This window comes from Ovis canadensis, chromosome 19 (genome assembly GCF_042477335.2).
Source record: "Ovis canadensis isolate MfBH-ARS-UI-01 breed Bighorn chromosome 19, ARS-UI_OviCan_v2, whole genome shotgun sequence".
In the NCBI taxonomy this organism is placed as follows: Eukaryota; Metazoa; Chordata; class Mammalia; order Artiodactyla; family Bovidae; genus Ovis; species Ovis canadensis.
This window is the reverse complement of record NC_091263.1, coordinates 68338499-68353700: the sequence shown is the minus strand read 5'-3', so window position 1 is coordinate 68353700 and position 15202 is coordinate 68338499. Positions and strand designations below refer to the sequence as shown.

The 15202-nt window shown below is 49.3% G+C and overlaps 1 protein-coding gene across 1 annotated transcript in view; it reads left to right on the top strand.

Annotated features, from left to right (window-relative positions):
• The window catches only part of LARS2 (leucyl-tRNA synthetase 2, mitochondrial), a 145693-nt gene that overhangs the window by 111793 nt on the left and 18698 nt on the right, over nucleotides 1-15202 (top strand). Inside the window, exons 15-17 of the mRNA XM_069560888.1 lie at nucleotides 10517-10617; nucleotides 11697-11879; nucleotides 13138-13307. Coding sequence (XP_069416989.1) covers nucleotides 10517-10617; nucleotides 11697-11879; nucleotides 13138-13307 — 454 coding nt within the window. The remainder of the gene's footprint in view (nucleotides 1-10516; nucleotides 10618-11696; nucleotides 11880-13137; nucleotides 13308-15202) is intronic.

Below are 15202 nucleotides of genomic sequence, written 5' to 3'. Positions count from 1 at the left end.
TCCGACTTGTTTGTGTCGTTTTAAAACCATAGTCAAGCAGAAAAAGATTTGTAGCATTCTGACATAATTTTAAAACACTGTTTTGGATGTGACTTGTTTCTATTAAATACCTTTTGAGAATCTGCAAAGCCTGAGGTCCACCTGGAATTTGCCTTACCATCAACTTTAAGGGCCAACTACATGGTATAAATAGAAATATACCTATGCAATATATGTTTTTAAAATTCTTCCCAAGATGGTTCGATTCTATTCCATGCCTTCATACTCTCCCTAAAAGAGGGAGAGTCATTTTAAGTCCTCAGAAAGCTGACCTTTCTGAAGAAGATGCAGAAAGTCATCTCTGTTTCTCAGCACACTTAGCAGCACTGTTCCTGTTCAACAGTAGCGTCTGAAAACTGTTTCTGAGCATTAGCTCTTTAGCGGAGGTGTTTTGGTAAACCAGCTGGCCTCAGATGAAATGAAAATCATCCACTTTCTGTGATGAGTAATTCAGAACTCTCCAATTAGCATTTATTTTAAAGCCCCCCAAACAACTTTATCAAGCTGGTCTAGGGTGAAATTTTGAGACCTGTCAATCACATGTGTGTTTCTCTTTATTTATTAGCTCCTTTTCCTAAAATGTGAATACATTGGAATTCCTTGTCTATTTCTGTGTGCCTTTTGGGTAGCACTGTCATATCAGGAGGGACTTGGGACGTCAGTTGTCCCCTTTTCATTTCTCAGTCGCTTGGCCGCTGTCTCAGGTAGTAGGTCTGGACTGACAGTCCTGAAACCTGTTTCATGCTCACTTGGTCCTGTGATTGGTGCTGCAGATGAGAGTTCTGACCCCAGTGGTTCTCCCTGGCCTCATAGATTAGGGATTCAGTCACCTCTGAGTACCCTTTTCACTCTCTGATTCTGGTTAAATGTCTTCAAATACAAAAGCAACGGTTTATGTGGCTCTAATAATCTTCCTATTTCCTGGAAGAGCCCAGGCCCTTTCTTTCATCACTTGCACACTTAGGTCTGCAGTTTGAATTTCCAGAAGGGCTCTTTACCATTTATAAGAAGAAACTGGCCTCTGGATTAGAAGTGCCAGCCCATGGGACAGCTGGTGCCTTTATTGTGTGTCTGAAACATCAGGTTGGTGATTAAGCTGGAAGTTATGTCAACAGGAAATCTGCAAAAGAAGAAATGCAAGTGATCAGTAAACATACTCTAAAATGTTTATCTTGTTGGCAGCAAAAAGAACACAAAATAAGCGTTTTCCATACAGCATCCCAGTGAGAGCCGGTCTCTCATGCACTACAGTTGGGAACAATCTTTGTGAAAAGCATTTTAGCAGTATAGAGAAAGTGCTTTAAAAATAGTCATAAAATAGTGCCTTAAAAAAATAGTTTTGAGCGCACTAATTACACTTCTAGAAATCTATCCTAAAACACAAACTTATACACAAGAATGTTCATATAAGTATTACTTCAAGTATTACCCCAAACCTAAATGCCCCAAAATGCTGAGAAAGGGCAAAGTATACTCCATCTCTATGGAGGACTTCATACAACTCTTTATATATATTACAAAGGATGTTGAACACCAAGGAGAAATACGTCTGAAGTAATGAGAAGTGAAAAAAACAAGGCAGAAATTTGTAGATACAATTTGATTCTCTGTCTTTACATGTACACGCACCAACACACACACAAAGCAAGAGAAAAGACTAGAAAAAAAATTATGTCAGCATGTTAACACTAGTTCTCTCTGGATGATGAGCTTATTGATGATTTTATTATTTCTTAATGGTTTTTTCCCCAGATGTTTTTTTCCCAATGAGTGTGTGACTCTATAGCAGAAAATAAAGCGAAGTCATTTACAGTTTATATTCTGAAGCAGGGAAGTATGCTGGGCGTGAAATGTGATTTGTGAGCATGGGGGAGTAGGGGGGTGGCGGGGAGTCAGCATCAGCCTCAGCTGCTCATACAACCCAGAGGGACCCTAAATTCCCAGAACTGATGTTCTGTCTGCAGTTCATAGTCATCAAAGGGCGGGGTGGCGTCAGAAGCTGCTGTTCCCCCTGCTGACAGCCAGCTACTGACCACTGTGAGCTCAGCAGGCCTCCGTCCGCAGTCCAGGGAGCTTTTTCTAATCGCACCAGAAATGGACCTAGTGGGAAAAGGTAAGGAAAAAAAGAAAGACTTTACCTGAGTCTCATGGTATTAATAAGACTTCTTTCCAGGCCCCTGGCTAGCTGCTAGGAAATGGAAACAGTGATACTTTCAGACCAGCCACGTCTCGACGCTTAGAAACAGGCCAATTATGTGAGCATGATGGCCCTGGACGCAGGGCAGGGACGAAGAGCAAGGTGAAGTTAGTCTGAGAAGTCCCAATTAGAAACTGTTTTCAGAGATCTGCAGCTTTCTGCTTTCTTCTTTCCAGATCTACATAGCAGCCGACTGACCAGGCAGGAGAGAGGGGAGCAGGTTATCCAGGGTTTCATAAGTAAGGCAGTGTCACCTGCAGTGACTGGTTAGGGCTCTGATGCATCCTGAGATTCTTTTAGCCACGTCGTGATTAATACATTCCTGTATGCAGTGATTTTTGTAAGGATGCCTAATAAAATAGCCTGCCTGTGTTCTGAAATTCCTTGTTAATCCTAATGATTAGTAACCTTTCTCCCTCCCTCCCTTCCTCACACCCACCCTCCCTTCCTTCCTTCTCTCCTTCTTTGGACAAAGGTGTCTTTCCATGGCCAGCAGGTATTAGTTGTAATTTCTGAGTTAGCGCAGTCAGTCCAGACTGTCAAGGAAACACTTGACGATTCCATCACTTTTCATCATTCTACTTGCATAGAGCCGTGCTTCGGTGCATATGAAAGTAATCCAACCCTCAGGGTGGTATTGAAGGAGTAAGAGGAAATCTGACTCAAGGAAAAGAACACTAATTTGTATTCATGAACGTGAAACCCATGCAGGCCTTCCCCAAGGCCGAGGCCCTGCATAACGCCTCCATCTTTGATGGCTTTGGAATCTGAAGGGATTTATTGGTGGCTTGGAGTGGCAGACTTTTCACTTTCTTATCATAAAGCTCCCTGCTATACAGAGCCGTTATGACACGTGACTGTCTCGGTTGCGTATACAGTTTTGTGCCCAGGTACCTTTTGGTGGATGAATGTACAGATGGGAAGTACACGAATTACGCTGCTGTGGATCTGAGTCATGAGCTTGGCCGTGCGGTGTGACGGCTGCTCCAGCAGGACCCTTGACGCCCCCTTGGCCGCCATGCCCACGCCGCCTGCTTCCCTGTATCACACTCCACGCCTCCTCCTTGCATGTGATTTATGAGCGTGTCTTGGGCCACCCACTTTCCTGTAAGCTTTTTGATTAAGTTCAAGAGGGGTCTGTACCGAGTTGTCGCTCAGATACAAACAAGACTCCTCATTCAGAGCTGAACTCCACCGAAGGGTGGATGGAATGAGAACCGGCTTCCCAGAGCCCTGAGGCCCTGGAAGAGTAGAGGGAGAATCACTGGGGACTGAGCAGGATTCCAGGAACTGGGGGGGCCCTTCCCCACTGTGGAATTTGTCCCCCTTCCACGCTTGTTCCCTGCTGATCTTCCCAGGGGCTTCAAGCGGACAGAGTCTGAAATCTTTGAGCATGCCTCTCTCTGCAAAAAGGGCCTGGCCCTACTTGGAAGCAGTAGCATCCCGTGCCCGCCCTTCATCCCCTTTCTTCCCTCATCTCTTGTCCCCTCCACACTGTCCCCTTCTCTGCTGCTGGCAGATTTTATTATTCATTCGTGGAAACAAACTCGACATAGCTCAAACCAGTTGCCTTAACGGAGCATCTGTGATGAACTGGGTGCCGGAGGGGTCTTCAAGGCTCCTCCTACTCCCCACTCTCGGGGAAGGCAGGCAGCAAAGCAACTCGCATGAATGCGCAGTAGCATTCACTACCTGCCCGGTGCAGTCTTAGGAGCCACACCGGACACACCGAAGAAAGAGCAACCAATTTTGCCCAGGAGGGCCTGAGACGCCTTCCTAGTGGATTTGGCGTTTGAGTGGAGTCTGGAAGGAGGGGTAGAGTCCTGACGAATGGGCAGTTTCCATGGCACTTCAGGGATCAGTGAGTGAGGACACGGAAGCGCCTGTGGGCAGCGCGTGTAAGAAAGAGGAAAGGAAGCGGAAGGAGGGACGGGAGTCCTCCATGGCCGAGCGAGCAGTTTGGACTTGGTGTGGCAGGAGTCGGTCTTCAGCTCCGACTGGACTTTCTGCTTCCCCCTGCCAGCCTTGAGGGTAGGCAGGCATCTGTCTGGCTCAGTGACAGCAGGCAGGCTGGCCTTGCCCTAAATGCCTGATGTGTTGTAAGCACTCAGTAAATAGCTGCAGAATAAACAAATGATAGGTGTCACAGGGTAACTCTGCTTTCTGAGCACGTGGTCCCAAGAATCCTGAGGCTCAGCCGGAGTCCACCAGGACGTGCAGCCGTGGGTCCGTGATGGGGGCAGGGGCCCCAGGGCAGCCTTGCCATCTCTGCCCTAGATGGCTCTTCCGGCCACCACTGCAGTGCTTCAACCCCGGGGGAAGGCAGCCCGCGTGAGGCTCAACCATCAAGGTGCGTTGTTGCTAACTTTCAGAAATTCAGACTTATTTAACTGGCAGGCCTTGTTTTGGGTGCTCTGCTGTCTGAGAGGGATTGCCTGCCTTTCTGGGAAAGGCCTCCGGTGTGGGTACTCCCGTGAGATTCCCTCATTCTGAAAGGGGTAGAAGTGGTTTCAAAACAGGCAAAGTTGATCCATGGTGTTAGCAGCCAGGCGGCTGGTGCCTGTGGTGGGGAGATGGTGCCTGGGAAGGGGAGAGGGGGCCTCCAGGAGGTGGGTCACATTCTGATCGTTGACCTGGGTACTGGTTACGCCGGTGTGTTTATCTTGTAAAGATTCCTCAAGTTTTACCAGTAGGAATTACAAGCTTTTCAATATGTACGCTTTGCTTCAGTTAGAAGTTCACTTTTAAAAAAGAGAGAGAGTTACAAAAGATGAGGCCAGAGAAGCGTGTAGCCTTAGGCAGAAAGGCTGGAGTTAGGGTCAGAGTCCCACAGCTTGAGGGTTGAGATGGGGGTTCAGGGGTGGGAGGGAGACTCGAGGGAAGGCACATATGTAAACTTATGGCTGATTCATGTTGCATGGCAGAAACCAACACAATATTGTATAACAGTTATCCTCCAATTAAAAATAAAGGGGCTTGCTTTGCTGGTGGCTCAGTGGTAAAGAATCCCCTGCCAGTGCAGGAGACATGGGTGTGATCCCTGATCCGAGAAGATCCCACATGTTGCAGAGCAACTAAGCCCTTGGCCACAGCTGCTGAGCCCCCGTGCTGCCACTGCTGCAGCCCGCGCCCCCTAGGGCCTGTGCTCAGCAACAAGAGAAGCCACCCAATGAGAAGCCGAGCAGCGCAGCTAGCGTTGTTACTGTTGCTCAGTTGCCAAGTCGTGTCCAACTCTTTGCGACCCCACGGATTGCAGCATGCCAGTCCTTCCCATCCCTTGCCAGCTTCCGGAGTTTGCCCAAGTTCATGTCTGTTGAATCAGTGATACCATCCAACCATCTCATCCTCTGACGCCCTCTTCTCCTTCTGCCCTCAATCTCTCCCAGCATCAGGGTCTCTTCCAGTGAGTCAGCTCTTCATAGTGATCAGGTTGCCAAATGATTGGATTTTCTGCTTCAGCATCAGTCCTTCCAATGAGTATTCAGGGTTGATTTCCTTTAGGATTGACTGGTCTGATCTCCTTGCTGTCCAAGGGACTCTCAAGAATCTTCTGTAGCACCACAGTTCAAAAGCCTCAATTCTTCGGTGCTCAGCCTTCTTTATGGTCCAACTCTCACATCCATACATGACTACTGGAATGACTGTAGCTTTAACTATATGGACCTTTGTCAGCAAAATTATGTCTTTGCTTTTTAATACATGGTCTGTGTTTGTCATAGCTTTCCTTCCAAGGAGCAGTCATCTTCTAATTCCATGGCTGCAGTCACCATCCGCAGGGATTTCCGAGCCCAAGAAGAGGAAACCTGTCACTGTTTCCACCCTTTCCCCTTCTATTTGCCATGAAGTGATGGGACAGGATGCCATGATCTTAGTGTTTTTAATATTGAGTTTTAAGCCGGTTTTTTCATTCTCCTCTTTCACCCTCATCAAGAGGCTCTTTAGTTCCTCTTTGCTTTCTGCCATTAGAGTGGTATTGTCTGCGTATCTGAGGTGGTTTATATTTCTCCTGGCAATCTTGATTACAGCTTGCAACTCATCCAGCTCAGCATTTCGCATGATGTGCTCTGCATATAAGTTAAATAAATAGGGTAACAATAAACAGCCTTGCCGTACTCCTTTCTCAATCTTGAACTAGTCCGTTGTTCCATACAGGGTTCTAACTTGCTTCCTGACAAGCATACAGGTTTCTTAGGAGACAGGTAAGATGGTCTTGATATTACCATCTTTAAGAGTTTCTCACATTTGTTATGGTTCACACAGTCAAAGGCTTTAGCATAATCAATGAAACAGAAGTAGATGTTTTTCTGGAATTCCCTTGCTTTCCCTTTGAGACAGCGAATGTCGGCAACTTGATCTCTGATTCCTCTGCCTTTTCTAAACCCAGTTTGTGCATATGGAAGTTCTCCATTCACGAACTGCTGAAGCCTAGCTTGAAGGATTTTGAGCATAACCTTATTAGTATGTGAAATGAGCACGGCTGTATGGTATTTGAACCTTCTTCAGTACTGCCCCTAGTTTGAAAAAAAAAAAAAAAACCAGCAGGTTGTAATTCTGCCCATCCCCAGAAGAGGGCAGCATTGCACCACTTAATAACCGGCAAGAATGAAACCCAAGCTGCTTATTTCTGCCCCTGCCCCTTCTGGAAGCTTAAAGCTACTGATTTTGATCATCCTACTGATAACCTTTACCTTTCGGATCCAAATTATTCCCTCCCTTCTTCCATCCCAAGGACATATTTTTCATTTCTATTAAGAGTGACTAAAGCCATGTACCAAGAGTGAGAAAGGAGAGGAAAAACCTCAAAAACGTGCTCAGGGACACTAGAGCCTAAGATGGTGACAGCGAGTTCACCCTCCTGCCACTGAGCCCAGCGGGAAGAAAGCTGCAGTGTGTCTCTGTGTGTGAGGCGGCAGCATGTAAAATTATTCGAGGAAGATTCCTAAAAGATGAGCTAGTGCTCAAAAATGTGCACCCGGGGGGTGTGCAAACGTCAGCCCCGTCGAGCCCACTGATGCCCAGGGACGGCCCCACCAGGAGTGGGGAGGCCACCCTCGCACGTGCGTAGGACACTCGTTCCGCTTGCTCTGTAGCCAGTCTTCGTCTGCCCAGTAAAAAGTAACCATATGATTTTCTCCTCCTGTTTTAAAACTGTGTTGTATCTTTTGTGTAATGAGGTTAAAATCCAGGTGCCACCCCAGATTGGATGGAAGGCACAGATGGCTTCAAGAGCTGGCAGCCCCAAACATCCACGTCTCCCTCCCTCCGTCCCGCCGTCCGTCTGTCTGTCCATTTGTATTTTTTCACCCACCATCTGTGTTTTGAGCATGTTTAAAGGGCCTGTCGTCCATTGAAACAGTGCTAAGCGCTGAGACAGATGAAAGGACAAGACAACAGTCTTTGTCACGACGGGGGTAGGGCGGCGGTAGACGGGTATTTATGTTGTAATCAGTACACAGCCTGGGCGTGCTCTTCATGGCCGAGCGTGCTGGACATGGCAGGACCCGAAGGAGAGTCCAGAGCTGCGTGCAGGGGACAGGGACACCCACCAGAGAAGGGGGTGCCTGCGCTTAGTGGTGAAGGCCGAGTCTGGGTTACCCAGGAACTCAGGCCGAGATGGGCATTCCTGCCGAGTCCTAGGGAGTGTGGCCGGTTCTGGGGACAGCCAGGTGTCCCTGGGACCTCTCTGAGGACCAGGGGCATGTAGGTATGGAGGGAGAGGCCCAGAGGGCAAACGGGCTGGCGGCAGAGAGCTGCACACTCGGTCTGTGGGCAGAGGCCCTTGAACTTCCTGAGGAAAACGTGGATCTGGGGTCTTGGGCATCCAAACCCCAACCTGCCCTGGATACAGCTTGTGTGGCCCAAGGACCCCAGGTTCCTCGCGGTTATGTTCCTGTGTTCCTGAGAAATGGGGACCACAGACACCATTGCTCCCTCTTAAAGGTGCTTCTTTTTCATGTCACTCACATTGTCTGGGAATCTTCCTGGGACGTGGTACAGAGGATGTCATTCTGCCAGTGGTGCCATTGCTGGTGGAATGTCTGCGAGGTGGAAGGAAGGCAGTTTTGTGACTCAAAGAGCGTATTATTATGATAGCTTTTGGAGCCAGAACAATGGGGTGACTATTTTTCTGCATGTACGTCTTCCAAATTAACACGGTCCCATGGTGGACAGGCCCTGTGACACTGAGTAACTTGACTAATTTCCATTTAATGTTAATTATATTGGGTGTTTTACACCTTGGCAGATATACCCCCCACACACACACACACACACACACCACCAAACTCATGTGCACCCACACATACATACACATGCTCCTAACAGGATTTTAAAACATAGAGACCAGGGGTCCTTTTCTTCTAGCTGCCCTTCACCTCATTTTCAGTCATCCCTGTTGTTCCACTCCATCCCTCTGAGTCCACTGGAGAATTTCCTTTAAACGGCATCTGTGCACACAGCTGCTGTGACAGGCTGCACCGTGTACAAATCAGGGCCCTGTCCAGAGGCCTTCTTTCTCTGTACCAGGGTTCATCTGTATTAGCCTCGCATGTGAAATGAGCTTCTGTTAATTAACAAAGCCAGCACCCTGTGCCTCCATCACTAGAGCTGGGTTTGTGCTCTGCTTGGCCTCTTTGAGGTTATTGGGTCTTTGAGTTATTTGTTTGATCACTAAAGTCATGTCCACCTTCTTGTGACCCACGGACTGCAGCACGCCAGGCTTCCTTGTCCTTCACTATCTCCTGGAGTTTGCTCAGATCCATGTCCATTGAGTTGATGAGGCCATCTATCAGGTCTTTGAGCCTCTAAAAAGCCACTCCGTGTAAGTGAGCTTGAAGCCCCCAAGGGTTCTTATGTTGATAGATGAGCTGTGCTGGGGGTGATGTTGGCAGAGAATGTCAATCTGTCTCCTCACTCAAATGTTCCTCCCTGCGCTTTATAAGAGTGAGATATGGACAGGTGCTCTCAGCAGAGGTCTCCACAAATTGAATGTGGAGTAGTTCTTTCTTACATGCTTCAAAATTGCACAGCAGTTTCAAATCTGAAATAATTTCAGTTTGAGGGTCAAACCTCTGCTTGTCCTCTTAAGAGAAAGTGTCTTCAGTTCACTATTCAGCCAGTAAGGGTGTGACTAACACTGCTTTAAAAAAAAAAATAAGTACTATAAATAAATTATAACCCACCCATATAAAGTACTGAATATAAAAAAATAAAAATAAAAATAAAAGTACTGAATAGATGCTGAAAATGAAATAAAATCTGGGAAATTCCCTGCTGGTCCAGTGGTTGGACTCGGTGCTTTCACTGGCAGGGCCTGGGTTCAATCCCTGGTTGAGGAACTAAGATCCTGCACGCCAGGCTATGCAACCAAAAGAGAAAAGGAAGTAGCTCTGTGTGGACTAACAGTCACTGCCTCATCAGAGGGCAGTAGGCCTGGGAAGACAAGGGGAGAGGGGTTTGAATTTGAACAAAAACGGTATAGTCATGTATAATTTGCATGATTTAAAAATATTAAAAAGAATTGAAGCAGGCACTGTATGAAAGTTAAGGAATGGATTATCTTCATGAATAAAACCCCAGCGTAGACCTCTCTGTATCACCTTGTACTTTTCATTACTCCGGGCTCAGCATGACTGACGTCTGTGCGTGTGTGTGCGCTCACTCGCTTCAGTCGTGTCTGACTCCTTCCAACCCTATGGGCTCTAGCCTGCCAGGCTCCTCTGGGATTCTCCAGGCAAGAACACTGGAGTGGGTTGCCAGGCCCTCTTCCAGGGGATCTCCCCGACCCAGGGGTCAAACCTGGATCTCCTGCATTTCAGGCGGATTCTTTACCGCTGAGCCATCAGGGAAGCCCAACTGACCTTTACATACCTTTAAAATTTACAAGTAGTTTCATGCAGTTGTTTCATTTAATCCTCCCAACAATTCTTTGAGGCAGGTTTTTGTAATCCCTGTTTTACCAATGAGCAGACATGCTGAGTAAAGAAGTGACTTGCCTTGGCTCATTGAGAAGCAGCACAGAGATTCCAATCCAGGACTTCCAGCTGTGAGGCCTGGTGCTCATGGCACTTCACCACGTTGGAAATCTCCACTGATTTGACCTAGTTTTCTTAGCGTTTATGTGTAAGGAGCCATTTGTGCAAGTTGAGTCGACAAGTGGTCAGCCAGTTTTCACAAAGAGCAGTTCTCTGTACTCGTCAGCTGGTTAGGTTTGTACCGCTCTCTCTGGATGCTTCCAGTCCCCCGCCCCACCAGTGTTCTTCTCCTGTTTTCTTTCCTCAGAGAGCCTTTTCATAAACTGCTGGCCCAGGGCCTCATCAAGGGGCAGACATTCCGCCTACCGTCTGGACAGTATCTACGGCGAGAGGAAGTAGATCTCACAGGTAAGAATGGCCCATCTGGTTGTTCTTGGAGCCAAGGAATATTTAGCTAGGAGGAACAGAAATCCACGCAAAGGCAGGTTTCACCCAAGGACATAGGGCCTTCGCCCAAACCCAGCTGCAGGGAGGGGCAGCGTGTAGGACGCCGCGGCCGCTGCTGTCTCCTCCGCCGCTCTCTAGCCTCTAGTTCCGCTTCCTGCTCTGCTCCGTTCTCCTTCCCCTGCCAGGCTTGGATCCCGCCCTCCCTAGTTGCAGCGTGCAGAGTGACCTTGGGCAGATGCAAGGCCACCTCCTGCCTCACCTCCTTGGGACCCCCGGCTCCAGTGCCCAACAGCGCCAACCCTGGCTCCAGCGCCCTCTCTCAGTTCCAATGCAGAGAAGGAGATTAACCTTGTCAGGTGTCCTTCCTGGTCCCAGCCGCTGGAGCTTGGCTGCAAGGCCACCTCATCCACACGCGGCCAGGGAAGGCCTCCTCCGTGAGCACCATCCAGACGGAGAGTGTGGAGCGGGGAGGAGAGAAGGAACAGCTCCACAGCAGGACCCACATGTAACCTGAGCCCAGCGAGCTGACCCCACATGTGGACCCCGCTCACGGGGGGAGCTCACCTCCTGGTGACTTCACACGGACGGGGACCTCCCTCCGGGTGAAATGACCTCAAACATGCTCTGCTGCCCCGGGACCCTGGCAGGTCAGCTGCCAGCTGCCAGAGGAGGCCCCGAGTCCATAAAGAAGAAAGCAGTATGCAGTCCTCCTTATCCTTTTTTCCTGTCCTTTTTGTATATAAGTGATTTACATTTTAAAAAGAGGGCATTGCTTTGTCTTGTTTTGTGGCTGAGAAAAAGCTGGCAAGTGTACTACCTGTTCATGAGAGGCAGATTTGTGGCAGGAGGTGGGCCTCGTTTATTTGAAAACCAAAACACGGTTACGATGTCTAAAGGGAGAGAACAGGTCACACTAAGTGTATTAGTGGGATTCTTCAAGTGGACACGTTGAACGGCTCCCTCAGTGTTTCCGGATTGGATACACTGTAATAGAACCGGCTGGGCATCCCCTCCTACCGACGCGTCCCTCTGGTGTGCAGGTTCCGATCCTGTTCACGCAAACACGGGGGAGAAGCTCGAGGTGAGCTGGGAGAAGATGAGCAAATCCAAGCATAACGGCGTGGAGCCCGAGGACGTGGTGGAGCAGTACGGCATCGACACCGTCCGGCTCTACATCCTCTTCGCCGCCCCTCCGGAGAAGGATATCTTGTGGGATGTGAAGAGTAAGTCAGCCTCTCCTCCCAGCCTGCCGCCTCAGTGACCCGCCTCCGCGCCCAGGGAGTCCAGGGAAGGGCCCAGGGGTCCCACCTGTGGAGCAGGTAGCAGTTTGCCCGACATCCTGTGCCATTCCTGGGCGAGCGTGGTCAGACGTAATGAGCCCAGACCACCGAGAGCGCGCTGTGGCTGCAGACCCCCGGTCCCCACTGCAGCCCTGCTGACCCCGCCCCCAGGGTGGGGCTGGGAGCCTGCCTTCAGCATAGACTGGCTGTTCTCCGGCAGCTTCTGCGAGGATCCCACTTTGGGAACATGTCCTTGAGCCAGGCTGGTTTTTGTGGTACGCCTGGGCCCACTGCGGTCCACAGAGGTCAGTCCCCTCTTGGTGTAACCTGAAAGGGTTTTTCCTGGAATGGTGTCATTGCCCTTTACCAGGCCAGAGAACCCCACGTGGGGCCTGGCCCTGACGTTACCTGTGACCTCTGCAGTCACCCGCAGCAGCCTGCAGAGCCCCATGGTCGGGGTGTTGGGGCGGGGTTGGGGGGCGTGGGGATTCCTCCCTCCAGAGTTGGTTACATCTAAAACTGGGTTAGCAAGATCCTTTGGAGGAGGAAATGGCAACCCACACCAGTATTCTTGCCTGGAGAATCCCATGGAGAGGGGAGCCTGGCGGGCTGCCGTCCACAGGGTCGCAAAGAGTCACACACGACTGAGCGACTGAGCATGCGCGCATGCTGGACTACGTGAAACAGGAAGCTGGCGAGGACCGGGCTTGTGTTACAATCCTCAGGCTGCGTAGCAGTGTGGCTCTGAACGCAGCCTGGGGGCCAGCGCTGCCTCTGTGTACTGCCTGCCCACGGGAGAGGTCAGCCTGCACCGTGTAAGTCAGCCCTGTCTCCACGCACACTGCTGGTTCCGAGGACGTTTTCGTCACAGCACAGCAGGCTTTCTTAACCAAGGAGGCGATGCCCTCCTGCACATCCTGGCCCAAACTTCTAAGCTCCTTTTGGGCTGGTGACAGTTGCTGGGAACGCTTTGAGTAAGCCCCGGCATCCTGTGCTCAGAATATCTGAGGGCCTAAGAAGAAATGACTGAGCCAGTCCTGCTCTGAGTTCCAGGCCCTGGCAGCCAGGGAGGACCCTTCTCCCTGCCCTCGGGGAGATCCCGTGAAGCATCTCCTCCTTCACAGGCGCTTTGTCGCTTGGGTGTGACCAGACCAGACATCCTCACGTGTCTCTCTCTCTCGTTCGCTAACGTCACACGCAGCCGACGCGCTCCCCGGGGTGCTGAGATGGCAGCAGCGTCTGTGGTCCTTGGTGACTCGGTTTATCGAGGCCAGGACGTCTGGGCAGGCGCCCAGGCCTCAGCTGTTGAGCGACAAGGAGAAAGCCGAGGCCAGGAGGCTGTGGGAGTACAAGAACTCGGTCATCTCTCAGGTCAGAACCCTTCCCGGGACACTGGTTGATTCTGTGACTGAGCTCTCGTGGTCTGTGTGGCCTGCCTGCCCTGGGGGGGTGGGCACACTGGGTCTTCCTCCTGTCTCATTACGGTGGCCCCGCTTCCCTTGAGTATTGGATCCTGCGGCTTCGGGTGTTTCCCCACGGAGGCGCAACGCCCTAAGGGCAAGAGACGCTCTTGGGAAACAGCTCCCTCTAATGATGATCTGAGGAGGCTGCCCGCTTTCCATGTTTCCATATTTAACTAACTCATCCTGGGGCTTTCCTGGTGGCTCAGACAGTAAAGAATCTGCCTGCAATGCAGGAGATCCAGGTTGGATCCCTGGGTCAGGAAAAGCCCCTGAAGAAGGGAATGGCTACCCACTCCAGTATTCTTGCCTGAAGAATCCCGTGAACAGGGAAGCCTGGTGGCTATAGTCCATGGGGTTGCAAAGAGTTGGACATGACTGAGCAATTAACACTTTCATTTTCAGATAGAGAATCAAATTTAATGTCATACCGATGACACACTATATATATTATAAAAACAGAAACAGAGTTTTAGTGTTGAAAGGGGTTGAAAAGACTCTGTTCTTTATTGGCCTCATCTTTAGCCTCCTCATCATTGCTTCTGCGAGCAGAACTGAGGCACAGAATGGTTAAATGCCCTGTGAAGGTCACACAGCCCATGAGGACCGAGCAGAGAGTTCCCTGATACTCAGCATAGTGGAGACTTTTCCACTCAAACTTTGTTACACAGTATTTGTGTAAGTTATTCTGGAATGAATTTTGCAAATAAATTAATGGCTTATCTTCTTAGAGAATAGCATATTATTGTCTAAATCATTTTTAAAGATTCTTCATTGATAACATCCCTGTAAATTGTTCATCTGGAAGTCTGCTGTAATACCATGACATTCACCTTTTTAAGAACTTTGTGGAGAAATGTCATATGTCTTTGAAAGAAAGCACTTAGGAAGTCTGAAGCCACTTTTGAATGGGCACCAGATACCCCAAATTCCCCTTAGCCTGAATGTTTTCTTTTTTTTTAAGATGTGCTGATTCAAGCTTAGAAAGTCAGCCGAGGTCACTTCTCTGGACTCCGGTAACGGAGGACACTGAAGGAGCTGAGCTTTTCCTCTGGTTTGTGTGGACTGCAGTGGCCCCGGCTCCAGCATGGTCCCATTTAGTGACACTTCTTCAGCTTTATTTCCATCCTCTCTACCATGCTGTAGAGAAACAGAGCTCATGGAATTGACTTTAGCCATCTGAGTGCTGCTTGAATGATTGTCTGCTTATCGCATACTTTCTCTTTGAATTTGGCAAATTCTTCTCTTCTGTCAGATAATGGAATTGGGTTATTTCAACAAGCTGGAAACTCTTGACATCTTAAGGATGTGTTCGTTTTCTGTATCCTTACCCATGGTCAAAATAGAAAAGCATGCCAATAAGAAAAAGCTGACAAGTAGTATTTGTGTTCTTGTGTTGACTCTATTGGAGAAGGCAATGGCACCCCACTCTAGTACTCTTGCCTGGAAAATCCCATGGACGGAGGAGCCTGGTGGGCTGCAGTCCATGGGGTCGCTAAGAGTCGGACAGGACTGAGCGACTTCACTTTCACTTTTCACTTTCATGCACTGGAGAAGGAAATGGCAACCCACTCCAGTGTTCTTGCCTGGAGAATCCCAGGGACGGGGGAGCCTGGTAGGCTGCCATCTGTGGGGTTGCACAGAGTCGGACACGACTGAAGTGACTTAATAGTTGACTCTATATTTGAAAATGTAAGACTCACCTTATCCCCATATACCAGTAATCTTCAATGTGAATTAAGATCATGCGACCGTGGGGAAGTGACGTCCTTTATCCCATCTCCTGTTTGCTGTTTGGCCATCAGG